At 40.1% G+C, this 19,440-nt stretch overlaps 1 protein-coding gene across 4 annotated transcripts; it reads right to left on the bottom strand.

Annotated features, from left to right (window-relative positions):
- Nucleotides 1-559: 559 nt before the first annotated feature.
- Nucleotides 560-17,253, bottom strand: LOC113053952 (amyloid-beta A4 precursor protein-binding family B member 1). 4 transcript variants are annotated; one of them, XM_026219114.1, is made up of 15 exons: nucleotides 17,115-17,253; nucleotides 14,789-15,515; nucleotides 14,080-14,270; nucleotides 13,806-13,862; nucleotides 13,650-13,726; nucleotides 13,399-13,459; nucleotides 13,173-13,322; nucleotides 9,641-9,768; nucleotides 9,444-9,449; nucleotides 7,197-7,311; nucleotides 4,759-4,831; nucleotides 4,458-4,538; nucleotides 3,925-4,037; nucleotides 3,631-3,807; nucleotides 560-2,827 (listed from the first exon to the last, which is right to left on the bottom strand). In XM_026219114.1, the coding sequence occupies exons 2-15, from the start codon at nucleotides 15,366-15,368 to the stop codon at nucleotides 2,663-2,665; spliced, it is 1,974 nt and encodes a 657-aa protein (XP_026074899.1). In that variant the 5' UTR covers nucleotides 15,369-15,515; nucleotides 17,115-17,253; the 3' UTR covers nucleotides 560-2,662. The 4 variants fall into 4 exon arrangements, with proteins under 4 accessions (XP_026074899.1, XP_026074900.1, XP_026074901.1 ...); XM_026219115.1 differs by having other exon boundaries at nucleotides 2,650-2,827; nucleotides 13,173-13,319; XM_026219116.1 differs by lacking the exon at nucleotides 9,444-9,449 and having other exon boundaries at nucleotides 2,650-2,827.
- Between the last annotated feature and the right edge of the window lie 2,187 nt (nucleotides 17,254-19,440).

Genomic DNA, 19,440 nt, shown 5'->3' with positions numbered 1-19,440 from the left:
ATACCAGGCTGGAGTTATACACTGATTTTCTGTCATGGACCTCCACCCCATGTATAAAACTCTAGCTCCGCCACTGGGTAGAAGTGATGGTTCTTCCATACTTGTAACAAGAAGTAGACTTTACAATTTTGGCTATATGAAGTTTGCACAGAACTAAATAATGATCTGAGATATCATCACTTGGCTGAATAATTTCAACACTATCAACATCAATTCCATCTGACAGTATTAAATCTAGAGTAGTAGGTCCTGAGACACAAATTCATACCAACACAAAATACTGTCAGTTCTTAAGTATCGAGGTACCTGCATTTTCAACATTTTAAAACATTTAAATGTCTTTGCAAAATTTTATTCCATCAAGTAACATTATATGCATGTAAATAACATCCAATTTACATTTTAGTAATTACTTCTCAACTCTCTTTAAAAAGAATAATAATAATGTGATGGCAAAAACGTCCTACATGAGTGGTAATGGTTATAGGAGTGAACCTTACATTTTCAGAATATCAAAGCTAAAATTTTGCCTCATTTTGAAAAGCAAAGGAAGCATTTCTACCATTTTACCAATCAGCTAATGCTTTATTATTTATGCATATGCAAGTAACATTTCAAGCTAGTGATTTTACAGCTGTGATTTTTGGCACACAAACATAAAGTACCCTCAGGGTATTTAACTGAAAAAATGACATTTTCTTTGCTACCATTTGTTGATGTGAAGCAGAATATTTACATGTACATGAATGCTTATTCCTCCATAAAGATTTTCTAGAGCGTTACAAAGAGCAACTGCCATTTTAAGCATCACATCACATTATCTAGACACATACACAAAGTATTAAAGTAAACTTGGCCAAGATAAAGCATCCAGGTACACAAAACAAAAGAAAAAACCACAACTAAACATCCCTTTAACGACAGAAAATGGGACTAAAAAACAATGAAAAATGTAGCTGTCTGGCCCTATTAGTGTGTTACATTCAGTATGTACGTTAACTGGAATAATCAAAGAACATGATATTTATGAACTTGACATTCCTAAGAGTTAAAAGACATAAATATATACAGCAAGACATCCATTGTTGCAAAGCATTTAAGATAATGTTTTCCCCCAAATACACAACGTGTAAATATGTGTAGATCATCAGTTGACTTAAATGTATAATTTAAAACACAAAATCAAACCCCTTCTTGAGAATCAGTCTCTTTCACATTCTGTTCAACACACTGCTGATGTTAGGATTGAGGGTTTTTGATAATGAGCTAATTGTTTTTTTTCTTCATCCAGATAAAGACATCCAACATATCAAAACACAAAACTGTAAGATAATAAAAGAAATGAAGATAATGAAAAAAAGAGCTCATTTAAAGCTAGGCTTTCTTCATGAGCAAATCTGCTTTGGAAGACTAGGATATGTTTATGCTATTTTACAAATGAATAAATTAGTCATGTGTAGTAATAGTTTATTTTTTACGTCAAAAATCTAAATTAGATTTATAATTGAAAAATATAATGGAAGAAATGAAAAGGCTCTGTGACTTGCGGTAAGCAAGGAGGTGAAATACAGATGTGGAACTGCACTGCATCTGGTCAAAGACAGACTCCTGGAGGTGTGCAGGTGTGGAACATGACAGGGACTGCCTGTTTTAGGGTAAACCACACACAGATGATCCAAACTCTGGGCTTGCGACTGATATCAGCCACGCTTCAGCCTCTATGCTGAGTTTGGGGAAGAGTGATCAATTCTTCAGAAGAAAAGAAAAGCAGTCGAAACTAGCACAGGATGTGACGCAATGCAAAGCCAGAGACGGAAGAACAAATGAAAAAAGCACATTGCATAGTATATAAGCTCATTGTAGTGTTTTCTGATAGCATGCGTAATGTTTAGTGTCATAAGAGAGTGTAGTGCACATAACATCAATTACACAGAAAACAGAAAATCCAATCTTGGGAACATCACATTCAAACCCAGTAGTACTAAACCATCTCTACAGTACATCTGAAACCAAGGCAAATATAAGTGTAATGTGTAACGCTGGAATATCTGACAGTGTAGCATGTATCGTGTGTAGAATGACAGGTGAAGTGTTGTGAAGCAGAGCTAATATCTGCTCAGCGCCGCTCATCAAACAAACGCTCTTTAACTGCATTTCATCTTGTGTCTGCTTTTCACAGGCTTTATATCAGGTGTGTTAGTACAGATCCACGCACACTTCATCTCGCTTGTGTTTGTGTTTTAATGAGCCTGTTTTGAATGTTCTATTGCACAACAACGGCAGCTATTGTCACTGAAATAAAGTGAACCAAAATCAAATACACTTTTGCAGTTTTTGCATTTTAAGCATGTTTGCTACGGTTAGATTAAAATATTGAATACATTTTAATTTATACCATTAATAAAATTATGAAGAATGTAAGAATTTAGTTTTGAAACATGATAATTTCTATTTATCCGCATGCATCATTTTAGACACTTATCCAAGAATGTGGGTACACAGAGTAAACAAGCAGGCCTTCTAGAGAAACGTGTGGCAGCGGGACCTGGTTTACAGCGAGTGTGAGTGGGATATTACTGGAGCGCTTGCGTCACACCGCTCACATGCTCTGGTGTGAAGGACCCTCGGATCAAAACACACAAACACACACAGGGCAAAGGGTTTAGGGTGTCTGAGATCCAGATCTCTTGAAGCTCCCCAGCAGACTCTGAACCCCCTTCTTCACACTGGATCCCACCCTGCGGGCCACAGAGTCAGCAGGCGGCCCGGGCAGACAAGAGCTGCCACCGCTGGGGGGCCGAGCGTCCAAACACTTCTGATACCGCAGCTGTGAAAGACCCAATATAGCATTGAAACTCAAAACAGCGTGTTTCACTTTACTCTGTAACTCTGTATATATAACCTTATTTACACTGTTAAAACTGAACTGTAACTTCTGCACCAAACAAACGTCTCCCCAAAAACCCCAGTCAGAAGAAAAGTCTCCAAAACCTACCCAAACCTTCACCACTGGATGAGTCAGACAAACTGACATGTTTTACATTTGGGAGAGAGACTTCCTGAAGAGCATAAACTCTCTGAATTTTAACTAATTCATTTCTGACCCAAAAAAGGTTCAAGTAATGCTACACTCTTAGTTGTTTGTTCCTCTCCACTGTACTATATACTAAAGGCAAAAACACCCAATATATATTATATATATATATACAGTACTGTGCAAAAGACTTCAGCCACTAGTATTTTCACTAACAAAAAATGGTTTTAAAGAAACCATTTTTGAAGGAAATATCATTTGCAGGTTTCCTGAAGTGTCGTCTGGATTGAGTCTGTCTCAGTTTCATCTGTTTCTTCGTGTTATTCCAGACAGACTGAAGATGATCTGATCACATCTCTGTGTGCAGCACAGGAAATATCACTTGATTATTATAATTAAGGGCAAAAATTATGTTTGGAAATGTAAACTGATATTTACTGACACACTACAGCAAAACACAGAAATTACTGACTTAAAAACCATTTTTTGTTGCTGAAAATACTAGTGGCCTGAGACTTGTGCACAGTACTGAACCATGAACCGTCCAATCTCTTCCTCATGTTCAGTGAAGAGTTCATTTCTCTTCACTCACTCACCATACAGGCGGCCTGTACGGCCTCACTTAGACTCGCAGCGTTTGGATCGCACCAGAACATGTGACATATGAAGTCTCCAGGTCCCTCTGCCATTATGAACGCAAACGTGTGCACATTCTTCCCAACTCCCATAAATGACAGGAAACGCACACGACATTCAGAAAGAACTTCCTCCGTCTGTGACAAAGAGACAAGAAATATCAGTGTGGTTATCTCATCAGATGTTTGTGATACAGCATTACGTATTATATATGATGCTCAATCCTGCAGAATGTGAAGAGACAGAAGCCTGACCTCAGACGTCAGAATAGTGAGTGTAGCAGACGCCACGCTCACTGTCACAGGAGTCCAATCCTGGTCTTTGCTGTTAAGAGCAGTCTCCAGTGCCACATTAATCACATCCATGCCTTCAAGAGACAGATACCGACACGACTCAACTTCGATTTAAACAAGAAAATAAATAGATGCTATTCTGAGTGCTTACAGGTTATTACATAGCTACACAAAAACAGGGGGAATGCAGGTAAAGCTGTAAAGGTAAAGGTGTACTTTGTATGTAAGGGATAATGTTGGATGTACATTATCCCGCTTATTACTTGCCACACAAGTAAATAGTGAGACACAAAATATTAATTTGAGTTGATATATTTGAACAAAGCTCTGTGAAGACACCAGCTGCTAACAGCTCAAGCTGACTTCAGTTACCAGGATGAGCCTGCATTATTAGCTTTTACTGGCTGTGACCAACCAATCAGAATCAAGTATTCACAGAGCGTGTAATAAGTCATAGTATAAAAGTTAATAACAGCAGTAAATGAACTTCCTACCAGCTGGCTTCGTCACTGGCACACGACCCAAGTAGCGCACCTGGAAGCGCTGGCCCAGCTCATTCTTGGGAACTGGGAACTCTGAAGGAAGAAGGATCTGATTCAGTCATCATGCTATCATTTCATCATTATCTATTACAGTACCCACTTGAGAAGGAGGGAGAAATATCTGATGCTCACATTAAAAAAAAGTGTAGTCAAACCCAAGACTATCAACAGTGACATACTGTACAGCACATTCAGATCTGCACTGCCGTCTGTCCACAAACAGAAGCTAAATTCAGCACATGTCATACGTTACCCTGGAAAGGGAGGTCCCCAAGTCTTGAGGGATCCGTGTTCTGTCTGCTGGATGACTTCCTCTGGGACATTATCTAGGGAATTACACAGACAAAACAAAATATATAACAAAAAAAACCACATGGACATAATTGGATCAGCAGTTGAGTGTAAGGTGCTCACATCGCGGTCTGGATCTGTCTACCTGGTTGATCCAAACTGATCTAAAAGTGTGACAGGACGCGCAAACAGAGCGGAGGCAGCGCAGAAGCTGTGCGTATACATGGACCGCAGCTTGTGTAACGCAAATACAGACAAGTATCTTTTATTCCTATCTTTATAGAGAATTTAGTCAAGATGTGTGTGTGTGTGAGATTTTCTATTTTTGCCTCTGGAGTCGATTAACACGTATACGCATTTTCTCCTGATAACCCTGAAAAGAAATTAAAGGGGGGGTGAAATGCTATTTCATGCATACTGAGTTTTTTACACTGTTAAAGAGTTGGATTCCCATGCTAAACATGGACAAAGTTTCAAAAATTAAGTTGTACGTTTAAAGGAGTATTTCTGTTCCAAAAATACTCCTTTCGGTTTGTCACAAGTTTGGGAAAGTTTTTTTCGAGTATGGCTCTGTGTGACGTTAGATGGAGCGGAATTTCCTTATATGTGTCCTGAGGCCCTGGCTCCCACGACAAATTCCCATTGGATGGAACAAGGTGTGGCAATGGGGACGGCTTGCAGAAGGACAGTTGTCACTACAGATGCCACCAACTCAGGTTGGGGGGGGGGGGGCTTCAGAGCTCGCTGAGGACAGCACATATACTGGGCAAATTGAACCAAGGAGCATGTTATCAAGGAGCAATGTCCCCTCGGGAGGCTGGATGCTCCATCCGCAAACGGTTCAGAGGATCTGGGAGATCTTCCGCTAAGCCGAATTAGAACTCTTCGCCTCAGAAGACAACTCTCACTGCCCAATTTATTTAGTAAAAACCAAGGATGCGTTGGTCCCTATCCCTCTGACCCCACAGGTAATCAGGTGAGTAAGGGAACAGAAACACAAGGTTCTCCTGGTGCCCCCCTTCAGATGAACCAGCGGTGTTTATCAAAGCTAACTCAGCTGCTAATAGTGGCCACTTGGCCTGTTCTGCTGAGACAGAATCTCCTTTCTCAAGCGGACAGGACAATATGGCACCCTCGGCCCGACCTATGAGCCTTGAACCTATGCCACTTGACAGGAGCCTTCCAGCCTCCCAGAGCGAGTTTTAAACGCAATTTCAGAGGCTAGAGCCCAGTCTATGAGAGGTTTATACACCTTAAAGTGGTCTATTTTGTCTGCTTGGTGTCTAAACAGTGGCAAATAAGTGTTGAATTTTTGCAAGAGCCGCTGAATAAGGGATGCTCCTCATCCATGCTCAAAGTCTAGGTGCCAGCCATAGGCTTCTCAAGCCCATCAAGGGCCAATCTGTGGGCAGACACAGCACGGTAATCTGCTTTCTAATGGGTGACAGGAGACTGAATCTGCCTCGTCACTCTCGTTCCTTCATGGGATTTGCCCACGGTGCTGAGGGTCCTGCCCTCGAACCGCTACCGTTTGCCAGCATTCGGTCACTACTGCTGAAGACTGCCCTGCTTCTAGCATTGGCATCAGTAAAGCGACTAGGGGACATGCAGGCACTCTCTATTAGCCCTGTCTGCCTGGAATTCGGGCCTAACAACTAGGGATGCACCGGTTGACCGGCCATAAATCAGAACATTATATTTTGTCTAGCCTATAAAATAGCTTCGTTAATAGAAAGATTTAAATGAGGATTCAGAATGGGATTTTGTTTTGTGTGTGTGCCATTAAATGAACTGAGACTCGACTCAACTTGTGACCAAAGACTCGAGACTTGACTCAGACTCGTGAACATCTCTGGCACTTACAAAAACTACTTTTTCTAGCTGAATGAAGAACCATCACCTTCAACTCAACCTTACCAAAACAGCTAGTGCTGCTAGTGTTTTCAGCCATCCCATCACTTCATCACAATTTCACCATCTAGCTACGCACATCAACCATAACTAGGCATGGGTGTCATTTTCATTTATATATACTGAATTCACATTCATTATCAGCATGGAACTGCGCAGCTTCTCAGTTAACAACTATTTGCTCCTGGAGACATATTGAAATTCAAATATTTCAACAATATAGGGCCTTAAAAATGAAGATGCCAAAGGGGAATTTTGTTAAAACAGAATATCCAAAAGGGCACAAAATACTTTTTGAGTTACAGGCCTTTGAAGAAAAAAAAACAAAGTGCACTTTGCCCAGTTTTGAATGGTAACCACTATCACATAATGCAACAAAGACTGCTAAAGTCAACGGGTTTTACTAACACACATATCAATCTGTGTATAAATAACAATGATGCTGCCATATTTCTGAAGTCATTTTTTAATAAATGAAGATGTCCTCACCTTAGAGCAGATGTCATGGAGGCTTGTGGCAATGTTCTTTGCAGGCGTGTCACAGCGAAATACATGACACTTGAGCACGTGAGTCAACTTGTCTCGTGCCACATATGCAAAGTCCCTGTTTAAGAGAGAAACAAACATGTGCATGTTGTCATATCACTTCAGTTCATCCACACATCTATAAACTTGTGCATGCACAACAATAAACATCTTAAAGGTGTGTGTGAAACCTTGGTTCCTGAGCGCAAGGAACTGTAGCTAGATTATTAAATTTACTGCAATGTTATATTGTCCTAAACTCTATTTCTACCGTGTACCACTTGCATAAACACAGCATCCGTAGACAATATTATCCATAGGGGATGCCATAGTTGTTTCGCGGGTTATGTGACATCAGAAGTCGGAACTGGGAGCACATCGATCTAGTACGAGATCACGGGTTTGACTGCCGTTCTGTTGCACTTTCACGGGTAGAAGGTTGGAAAAACACGGGTTTGCCTGGAACGCAGCATAACTTTCACTGAACTATGGCTCTGTGTAGTAAACGCCGCTCCATCTGAAAGCAGGTGATGGAGATTTACTTCTAATCACGGAACAGGCTTTACTAACGAGATGCGCATGACAATCACATGCAATTAACTGCACAGCCCTATTGACTAGCAGCCATTTAAAACTTGCCAGACTGTTTTCTAACAGGTTTTGGACACTGTAGTAGATGAGTGGGTCGGCATAAGAAGTGCCTCTGTTCAACCATCTTAGAAATGACCATAAAATCAGAGGCCACAGAATGACTGAAGATCCTGGAAGAACGGTAGTGGCCTGTGGAGCACATGTGCACATCGGTCATGAGAACACACTCATTCAACTGAACTGACCTCTGGATGGACGACACATCATGGCATTCAATAAAGAATGCTTTGCCTGATTAGGAACTTGAATGCAAAAGCTATCATATCCACTCTACTGAGTGAAGACCTCAACAAGAAAACTCCCAAAATCCACATTCAGAAATATAATGCTTCATCCATTGTCAGATGATAGTTCTTCCTGAAGAGAAGTCGGTATATGATCGCACCAGCTCATCTTCACGAGGTGTCAGTGAAGCATTGCCTCAGTGGGTGGTGCTGGAGCAGGCCTGGTTCTCTACATCTATCATCACACCTGGGGTGTTAGCATCAGCTGCCGATGCAGGGCTGGAGGAAACCTAGGGCACCCAACATCTGGTGTTTGTACCAATTCTTTTTGGGGAATTATACCAAAAAATGGCAAGTTCCTTGTCATGAATTTAGTATTAATTGTATTTTTATAGTTTATATATTTAAATAATTATTGGTTCAGGTTTATGTCCACTAGGGTTGTACAATTAATATACATTCAACTGAAATTACAATATAGCTTAGTGTGATTACCAAATGGCAAAATAAAGTAATTTAATTAAATACATATGCGCTCTGCACTGCTGGCAACATAGAGATAATTTTACATGTAAACCTAGCCGTGTAAATATTTCATAGCACCGCCACTATCTTTAACATGTGTATGGCGTTTTAAGCCAACACGGTGGACAACTGCGTATTTTAGCAGTACAGAGCAGCACTTGGAAATGACCTGGAGGTGACTGCTGGTTAGCATGCAGTCTTAATGGCCATGATTCAGTCACTACTTCATACTAACAGTGTGATGTGCACAGAGTAGTGAAGAAGCAGACAGATGTAAAGGGATGACAATACACAGAGCGCAAATACAACACGATGATGGCATGGATATGCTCATAAATACACAATGTAACCTATTGACATTTTGAATCTTTACAGAGATCTTTTCCAGACAACAGTAGTTCATAGTCACCACAATGTTCAAGTTTCTAAAAAATGTAAGTACCAAATTAGTTCAAAAGACTTGAGTTTTCTGAAGCTCTCCAATCTCCTTCAGTTTACAGAAATAATACTGAGAGCTGCACTCATTAACTTCTGTTCCTCACATAAAGCCATCACATGCATTCAGAAGAAAGAGAAGAGACACATTCACATTGAAGTTTAACAGCTGTGGTATCTATCTATGAACAGTCGTTGAATGTAAAAGAGCGACATAAACATTCCTCAGAAATTGTCCTTTTGAGTTAGACAGAAGAACATCTAATCAACATGAGGGTGTGAAAAATTATGAAATTTCATTTTTAGGTGCAATATGCGTGGTATTGTAATAAGTACACAAAAGCTGACAAATAAACAATACACAGCCACACACTACCTCTCCCTGGGGTCCAGGACGCAGCAGGACAGACAGAACAAAAACACAACATAGTAATTCAGCAAAATCAGACCGCATCACTGTTGCTATTAATTATTATTATTATTAACATTGTGCATCTGTCAGTGTATAATCATAACTCATGTTCTAAAGCTCTCATTCCAAACCAAAGCTGAGGCAAGGAAAGGTTGGTGTACCTGCCATCATCGCGTCCGACTCCCCACACACGGATGCTGATGATGGGCTGAGAGTGCAGCAGTGCTCCACCCTGAGGCTCCATCAGGCTCAGAGTCTCCTTCTCCAGCACCAGAAGCATGTCCTTCCCCTACACAGCAACACAAACAGACATACTCAGTGATAAAAGCCTAACATCAGTCAAATCATGTAACGTGACTGACACAAAACGCCATCTACTGTGGGACACGCTTTATTTTTAAGGGAGTTATAAAAACTGCGAAAGATACTGCTATAGACTTCAGGGGTGGGAATCTATGGGTGTCTCATGATTCGATTACGATTACGATTAACGATGCATCACAATCTGTACATCTATTAGGGGCACTTCATGATCCGATCCAGGTCCGATTCTGGGAGTCACGATCTGACTCCAAAACAATTAATTCCTCTGCTGTGCAAATACATAATTACAACTTAAACAAAATTGCAGTTAAATGTTTTTTGTTTATAGTTGAATTCTCTGTATGTCAGTACTGCCATCTTAGAAACAGGAGTGTGAATCTTCACTGGTTTCACAATTAAATTACGATTATTATCAACTCAATGTCACGATGCGTCACATTCTCCGTTTTCAATATTACTGCACATGGCTACATTTTTATATACAACTTATATTAAATTTATTTGGTTTAAAATTAACTTCATTTATTTTTTTATTTTATAATCAGTGACTTCAAGTGTCCGAAAGTGTACAGACAATAGTTGAGGATTTTTCTTTATTTCCTCAGCATTATTGCTGTTTGATTATTACTGATGAGATCACAGAAAGTGGCCAGTTTAACAAGCTGCATTCACACTAATGCACAGATCGATTTCGATATCAGATGTTTTGTCCTGCTCTGAAAACATAACTGACTGTGTGTACATCAATTTCATATAAAAGTATTTGAAAATGTATGTGCATTTAACCGCAGCAGAAACTGAGCTTCAGGACATCAGACACAAAGCGCACGTGAAAGTCTGTCAGTGCGCGAGCGTTGTGCATCTAACTGCACTCCACATCTAGAGTAAAGCACGGCGGGTGGAAGCACAGACGGTCAAGCAGTGTGCACGTGTCTCACAGTGAAAATAATGTGCATTGAAGCCATCTGCGTCTTTAGCGCGCTCACATGCCATAGGAGGGAAAATAAACAAGCTCAGAAATGATTCACAATCGTTGAAGAGAGAATCGCGATGCTTCGGAGAATCAATTTTTATCTCCCACCCCTAATAGACTTGCTTGTTATAAATAATCTTGGTCACACTTTATTTTAGGGTCCAATTCTCACTATTAACTAACCATTAACTATGACTTTTTTTTCAATTAACTCCTTATGTGCTGCTTATTAATAGTTTATAAGGTATTTGTTAAGTTTAGGGTATTAGTATGAATTGGACCCTATACTAAAGTGTTACCATAATCTTCTCTTTTGGATTGTCTCCATCAAATATGAAGTAAACATCGGAAATAAGATAAAATGCCTTTCATTTGTAAAGGATTTACTTCACGGCATTATCCACAAATAGATATTACATATGCTATGTGATACATAAATCATTTGAATTTCCAGCTAAAACAACTATAATAACAGTAATATCCCTACCCTGGGTATCTGCAGATTTAACTTTGTTGAATTCGCCTGGTTGCTCTTGTATGTTAGAAAGTTTATTGTGTAACCAACATGCCAACAGTTACCAGACTGACCTAGACTGAATTCATAATGCAGGATTAATTATAAAGCTGTGTGTGTGTGTGTGTGTGTGTGCACTTAGTTCTGAGTGTGGGTCACCATACTTCACTTTTTCACGTTCTCTTTCATGGTGACACATCTAGCCAGAGCCGTTAAAAGCTTGGGAACGCTTCACAATGCACTCACAATCATTCTATGTGCAGCGCTCACATTTATCACATTTTGTGATTCTTGTTTTTCCATCCCCAAATTTAAGACCTCTTAAAAGTATAATTAAGATGTGTTCAGGTTTATGCTCCCAGCTAGACCAATATTTGCCTCCAGAACAGTGAACAGTAAGTGTTGTAGCTCATAATGCATCGTGTCCTTCTGTTACTGCTGGAAAGAGACAAACATGCAGAAGATGCTGGAAAACCACAGCATGAGCAGGACCTGGGGGATTTTCTGAAGAACAGCATTAGACAGACTTACATTACTGTTTATCTTGCTGAAGAGATTTATTTTATTTGTCTTCTGCCTTAAGGCGGGCGTACACGGTGCCATTTTTGCTGTCGTACGAGTTCGCATGCGATTTATTATTATTTTTTTTTTCAATCGTGTGGAAATCGCGTATGCTCGCGGCTCGTATCATTTGCGATGAATTACGAGCCGAGCAGAGTGGCTTACGTGCACTTCCCGACCTCCCGATCATTTTTAAACATGTCTAAAAAGTTTGTGAGCTATCGGTTTGAATTCGTGACATTGGTGCGGTTGAACGAGCCGATTTAGTAATTTATCTGAAGTTGACCAATCACGAACTAGGAAAACCACAGAAGAAGAAGACGGCAGCCCACAGCGAATGAGGATTATTGACCAGGAGGATAAACTCACTTCACTCTGACAGGAACAGAGAGCGCTGTATGATGTTTCTAGCAACGAGTACCATGCTTTTTAGTTCTCTCTCTCTCTCTCTCTCTCTCTCTCTCTCTCTCTCTCTCTCTCACACATGCATATGTAGTTTACAGGGACTCTCCATTTTTTAAAGCCATTTGGTTTACGAGGGCACAGGAATTGTCCTCACAAACCATGTTTACATTGTAATACCTATTTCAGATATTTATAAACCAACACACACACACACACACACACACAGGGTGACCAAACGTCCCGGTTTCCCTGAAAAATAACCTGTACGTGTAGGAAACAGTCACGGCTCGTATCAATATTTGATATGCAGTTATGAGAGAGGGAGAGCAGTTATATTCGGCGCGTTCCACTTGCACCGCTGCATGCACAGAATGATCACCTGTATGACATCAGAGTACCGCGAGAGAGATTCGAATGCATTGGATATGTGTGCTCTATATCGCTCTCGCGGTAATGTCATACAGTGATCCTTCTGTGCGTGCAGCGCTGCTTCAAGTCGAACGCGTCTATCAACTTCGTGCGATTGCTTCTTGAATTCGCGGGTGTAAAATCGTGTCATATATCATCTCGTCCGTACGATTTTCAGATAAACTCACTCGTGCCGTGTGTGTGGACATAAGATCTTCCGACCGTCTGAATTCGCACCGTGTACGCCCGCCGTTAGAAAATAAAGCAATGTTAATTCTGTTTTTAACGGGGTTCTTAAAATGTTTCATAATTTTTGGTGAAAAGAAATTATTAAAATATACAGTTTGTTCAAGTATCAGACTGATGAGCCTTATCATAAAAGAAGCACATGCACATCCTTGGCCATAACGCTGCCAATGAAGCTATAGATCAGGAAGCAGCTGCCAAACACAGCCGACGTGTCTTTCATTCATTCAGATTCTAGTCATTTCCACACATACACACAAACCTCGCCCCAGATGCCAGCGGTGTCATCTAGATTGTGCTTCTGGTAGGACAGCTGTCGGATACAGTTATTAACAGCAACACTACTCCTTCCAGGAGCCATCTCCTCTTCTGAGATCTCCACCCAGCCCAGAGAACGCACTGCGAAGCACTGCTGAACACACGAGAGCAAACCCTGAGCAATCAAGCATCCTGGTGTAGTGTATGTGCTCAGTCACCTGTGTGCTTACCTTCGCCCCCTCATTACTGCTCAAAGAAGTCTGTTCCTCTTCCTCCTCAGGCTGAGAAAAACTGCACACAACAGGAAGAGAACGCTCCTTCAGCTCAAACAATAAAGACCAAGATCATGGGCTGGATTACTCAGAACTTAAGTTGAAAGAAACTTTAAATAAAAAGCATCTGCCCAATTCATTAATGTGATCATATGTAGATCACAGTGTAACACTCAGCTTCAGGAGTGTGTGTTTAACTGATCTTATACCTGAGATTGATGGAGGCGTAGCGCAGAGTCGCTCCCTCAAACTCCTTCAGACTTTCATCAGAAGCCACATCCTCCTTCTAAACAATCAATAAAAAGAGCATTAGATGGACTTACAGGAACAGAATGAGATTGTCTGTGACTCCATTATGACCCTACCTGCCAGTGCTCTTCCTCGGTGAATGTGTTTGGGTGAGAAACACTGCTCCATGTCATCTAAATACAAACATGTTCATGTTTAAAGACATCAGCACTCACATGGGTACAATGACACTGATGTTGGGAACCTGAGATCTATAATGTTCTTCTGATGGTCTATCACGAACAGCACACAGGTTTGGGTGGGCTGCAGTGTTTATGGGATGTGTGATGTTCTTCTGATGGTGTATCCTGAACAGCACACAGGTTTGGGTGATGTGTTAGGTGTGTGTACCTGAGGCTGGTCAGCAGGTGTGAGCGCAGGTGAGGTGCTGGCTGCTCTCTCCTCCAGGGGTCCAGGTGGCTCCCACTGCGTGGTCCCTGTGGGGATGTGCCAGTAGTAGGTGCCTGATGTGTCCTGCACCCTCATCCATCCAGCGGGCAGATCCGTGTCTGTTTCAAAAGCACTGCCATCCCAGTAGGACTCTACAGCCAACAATGAAAGCGGTTTATATCTGACCACAAGTGCTCAGCTCACCTGGCAGTGATACGCGTCGCAAATAGGCATTTGACTATCAGAAGATATTACCTTTTATTTAACAGGAAAAACAGCACAATATTCAGGAGGTCAGTTACACAACATCCTTCTTAATAATGGGAAGGTATCGGTCTAGCTGCCTTTCGGATCCAAGACGATTATCAGACTAACCAAACTCAAAGATCTATTGGGTTTCATTGTCTTTTTTCAGTAGTGAAAAGCCCCTATGTATTAATGGTATAGTAGATCTGAACACATGTGATATACCCCTGAACCGCACCGCTCGGTGGAAACGGAGAACATACCGACATATTGTGTTCCCTTCAATGTATACCTCACTTTTTTTACTTGGTCTCGAAAAGAGTAAGTTGATTTCTGGTGACATCTGAAATCCCCAAAACAAACACGCCTCCACCCTCTCGCCCCATTGTGTTTCCTCCAGCTCCCTGATCCCGTGGTTTCTCACCTGGCTCTCCGTCCGGGGTGCTGCTTGCAGTGCTTCCCTGAGACAGAGACATGCAGCTGGACTCCTCGTCGCTGGGAACGCCCTGCTTACTGAACAACAGACAAGCATTTCTGCTGCCAGCTTCACCTCCCGTCTTCTGAACCTTAGATGAGCTGGTGTCCCGGCCTCCGCTGGGAGTTAAATGTTCCTCTTCCTCTCGCTCTACTTCCTGGTCTCTCGTGTGCTCTTGGTTTTCTTGGTTGTTCTCCATCAGAGTGTTAGAAGAGTAAATCAGAAGAGGCTGATCGTCTGCCCAGCTTTGCTCGGAGCAGAGCGCTTTCAGGGTCTTGTTCTTCTCCTCATGGCTCCGCTCTGAGTTCTGGTTTGGGTTTCTGTCAGTAGATTCATTCTCGTTTTCAACCAGGTTGAGATTCTGGTCTTGCTGTTGCTCTGCTAACTTGCATATTTGATTCTGACCTTCCTTCATCCACTTGGCGTTGGTCTCGGAGCCTGGAGGACTGTGCTCGTTCTCCTGATTTCTGCTCCACTCATCTTCCTGGTGCCGCAGGGACACGTCATCATCTTCTTCTATTCCTCCCATGATGCCCTCGAGAAGCTGAATGGAGGAGGCTCTTTAGAGAGAGAGGATTTGACCCACGAGTATCTGTCAGGCCCAACTCTCTTTCATGTGATAAGCAGAGGTCAAGGGTCAGTGAAGGTCTGAAGGGCTCTTCTACACAACACAGAGCTGTAACAGACATGCACATTGAGAAGTCACTGTAACGCCATTAAAACAGGAACATTTTACACACAAACATATAAACTCAGGGTGATAAAGACGATAATCCTGGCCATCAACACTGGGGTTAATCATCGTACATTTCAACATTAATATTCCTATGATAAGCACCAGTCTGACACCTGGACCGTTACACCAGAAATAGATATTACCTTAAGTCTACTGTGCTTCAGTCAACACATCTGGCCTTTCGGCTAGGTTTAAAGGGAAAGAGCACTTTAACAAGCCAATAATGTTGATATGAGTGCAAACGAACACCCAAAAGATCAAACGAAGCCTCTGTCCTCTGCTGGCCTGACTGCAGCACCTGGGACGAGTGCATCATCTTGGGTGAACTAACCCTTTAATACTCATGCATTCCCACTTCTTGCTTTGATTATGAAATGATAAAACATCATATTATCAACAAATAATCACATTTTGTCAGAGTTTAGAAATGTTTGTATAAGACATAATAAAAGTGCCTTAATCACACATAATTACTGAAGTTATCACTCAGCTCTGTATAATACCACAGAAGAAAGCTCATTTTCTATATAAAACTTTGATTTTGCCTGTTTCTGTTGTTAACAAAAGTCAATTTTGTAAGCGTCCCAACTCAAGCTCAATGCTTTACTGTTGTTAAATGTGTATTACAGAGAAATAAACGTCTACTATTATTAGTAACTCACTCACTTATTAGTGCAAAACAACAGTAATTTTATGATTAAATGATCTTTGTAAAACCCCACACTACCAGATCTGCTCCTGAACTCCCTACAGTCCTGGACAACAGTTTTGATGATAACTTTCTATTAAATCAGAAAATATAAAATAAATAAACAAATAAATGAACAAACAAATCAAAATTACCTCAAAAACACCATGCATTAAAAGGTATCTTACTCTGTAGAGGTTAATTAGGAAGGAAAATCATTTCATTCACCATCAATGGCAAGATAACATCATGATAAATATTGATAACGTGACTTAACTGATTTATGGTATATTTGATTAAATATTTTAATTTAAGTATTTTAGTCAAACTGGCTTTATTCGTGATTCATAAATAATAATAAAACTAACACTACTAATAATAACAAATGTAATTTATTTATTTTTTAATTTAACTTTGTAATGTTATTGTAATGCTTAATTAACTAATTTAAATGTATTTTATTCGAACAGTGACTTAATACAATTTTATTTGTTACTTTATTGAGGATTGATTTAAAACATGTTTAAAGATAATACATTTAATTAATTTTAAAGCTGATCTATGATGAATTTGATCAAATGTTGATTTAATAAATCAAACAGGCCTCATTCGTAACCGCAGATTATAAATATTATAATTACTGCTATATATCATTATTGTTATATATCATTATTACTGATCACTGGGATTAAAAGATTAAAGCAGGACTTTATAAACAGTGGATGTTTGTCTGTCCGTTGATCTGTTTATCCGTCGTTCACTCAATCACATTCACACATTCATCGCGACATACGCGCCATAAACTCCGCGATACACAGCCACTCATTCTACATAATAAAACATTCACTCACCATTAATAAAATCCTCTCATGAATAGCGATCTGCGTCGATATTTTGGAAACCCTCAGAAAACCTCTACAACATCACCATGACACCGCTAACACTGCTACAGCTAGCCTACGCAACGTGCTACGTCACAGTGACGTCGGGTTTTGCATATCAACATACATAACAAGAGAATTACAACGTTGCATATAAATGCCATCAGCACACATTATTACAAGTAAAATAAAACAAAAGATAATAATCAAGAGAGATAACCACAAATAATGAATGTTACGGTTTACTTGTCTTTTTCAAATAATATTAGAAAGTCGTGACAGCTTTTTGTTCAAATTTATATAAACATTGCAGTATTGTTTCAATTCATTGATAAAAAAAAAAAACACATTGGCTTACCGCCGACCACTTAATTAACTTCATTACAAGTAACCAGTAAATGAATAATATGCTCTTACTTTTTCTATCCCATAATCTCATTATATCAGACCCACCCAGTTTAACAGCTGTATAAATTTTCCTTGTAATTAAATTGTCAACATCAATACAAAATATATTTGTATAAATGCAATGAAAAAAATAAATGAAAAAAAAAAATGTTTCTTTATCATTACAACAAATTCACAAGAATAATCAGTATTCCATGTAAAACGTTCCAATACATGTTTCCCTGGATAAATTATTTTCATTATTTTATACAGAACTTACTTTACTTTTTATATTGTTAATTACTTCTTATTATCAAAGAATTAACCATTCTCCAAGCCTTACTTCATGGTAAGACGCCTCTGATGTTGTCTGTGGTTCAGTAAATCTCTTGACATGTCTGTGTGTGGTGCTCTTGATGCCTTGACCCCAGTCTTGTGAAGTTCACTCAAATTCTAGAATTGATTTTGCTTTACAATCCTCATAACGCAGCGGTTCTCTCGGTTGGTTGTGCATCTTTTTCTTCCACACGTTTTCCTTCCACTCAACTTTCTGTTAACATGCTTGGATACAGCACTCTGTGAACAGCCAGTCTTCCACATGATTGTGTAGCCTAGTGAACCAAACTGAGAGACCATTTTGAAGGCTCGGGAAACCTTTGCAGGTGTTTTGAGTTGATTAGCTGATTGGCATGTCATCATATTATACTATGTTGACATAGTAGCTGTGTTCCAAAGTTGAGAGTGCACCAGGCCTCTGAAGTGCACGAAGGGCCCTTTTATTTTTTTATATGTCATAAATGGAGGAGACGGTGATGTTCCTCAGGCTTAGCCAAGACCGAGGCCAGGTAAATTACACTGGTTTGCAGTGTATTACAACTTAAATGCAGGTACTGGCTTGGAGCTTACATGAATAATGTAATGATACAAATGAAAAATTACAAATACACACACAGCAGTTCAAATGCTGACTGATATCTTACAAAGGGGCATGACTATGATAATTGTAGAGTCACACTGAAGGCATCGAGGGCTATTTGACCAAGAAGGAGAGTGATGGGGTGCTGCGCCAGATGACCTGGCCTCCACAGTCACCGGACCTGAACCCAATCCAGATGGTTTAGGGGTGAGCTGGACCGCAGACAGAAGGAAAAAGGGCCAACAAGTGCTAAGCATCTCTCGGGGAACTCCTTCAAGACTGTTGAAGACCATTTCAGGTGACTACCTCTTGAAGCTCATCAAGAGAATGCCAAGAGTGTGCAAAGCAGTAATCAAAGCAAAAGGTGGCTACTTTGAAGAACCTACAATATGACATATTTTCAGTTGTTTCACACTATTTTGTTATGCATATAATTCCATATATAATTCCACATGTGTTAATTCATAGTTTTGATGCCTTCAGTGTGAATCTACAATTTTCATAGTCATGAAAATAAAGAAAACTCTTTGAGTGAGAAGGTGTGTCCAAACTTTTGGTCTGTACTGTATGTAATGTAATGTACCCATTTTTCCCACTGTTTTCTCTTGGCTAATGAAGAATGGCTAATAAATAATGTATTTGTTAAGCATTCTCTCAACAAGAGAAAACTTGCATTCTTCTCTCTCTCTCTTTGGAGTTTAATGTCCTTCCTGAGCAGCTCCACCAGCTTTCACTCGCCCCCTCACCTGTTACTCTCCTCACCCCTTTTTTCTCACTCGCCCCCTCAAAGGTCCTAGGACATTCACAATGCCTAAACAGATGCAGTCAAAAAAGGTGAAGTCTGATTTTAAAAAGATTACAATTTAATGAAAGTTTAACTGACATTGATGAAATTGACAAGAATGTTACATTACATTGTGTATGAATTCAGGTTCACTTGTGTCATTATAATAATACATTTTATTTATAATGCACTTTTCTCACACCCAAAGC

Source organism: Carassius auratus, chromosome 35, assembly GCF_003368295.1.
Source record: "Carassius auratus strain Wakin chromosome 35, ASM336829v1, whole genome shotgun sequence".
Classification (NCBI taxonomy): Eukaryota; Metazoa; Chordata; class Actinopteri; order Cypriniformes; family Cyprinidae; genus Carassius; species Carassius auratus.
This window is presented reverse-complemented; position numbering and strand designations above follow the sequence as displayed.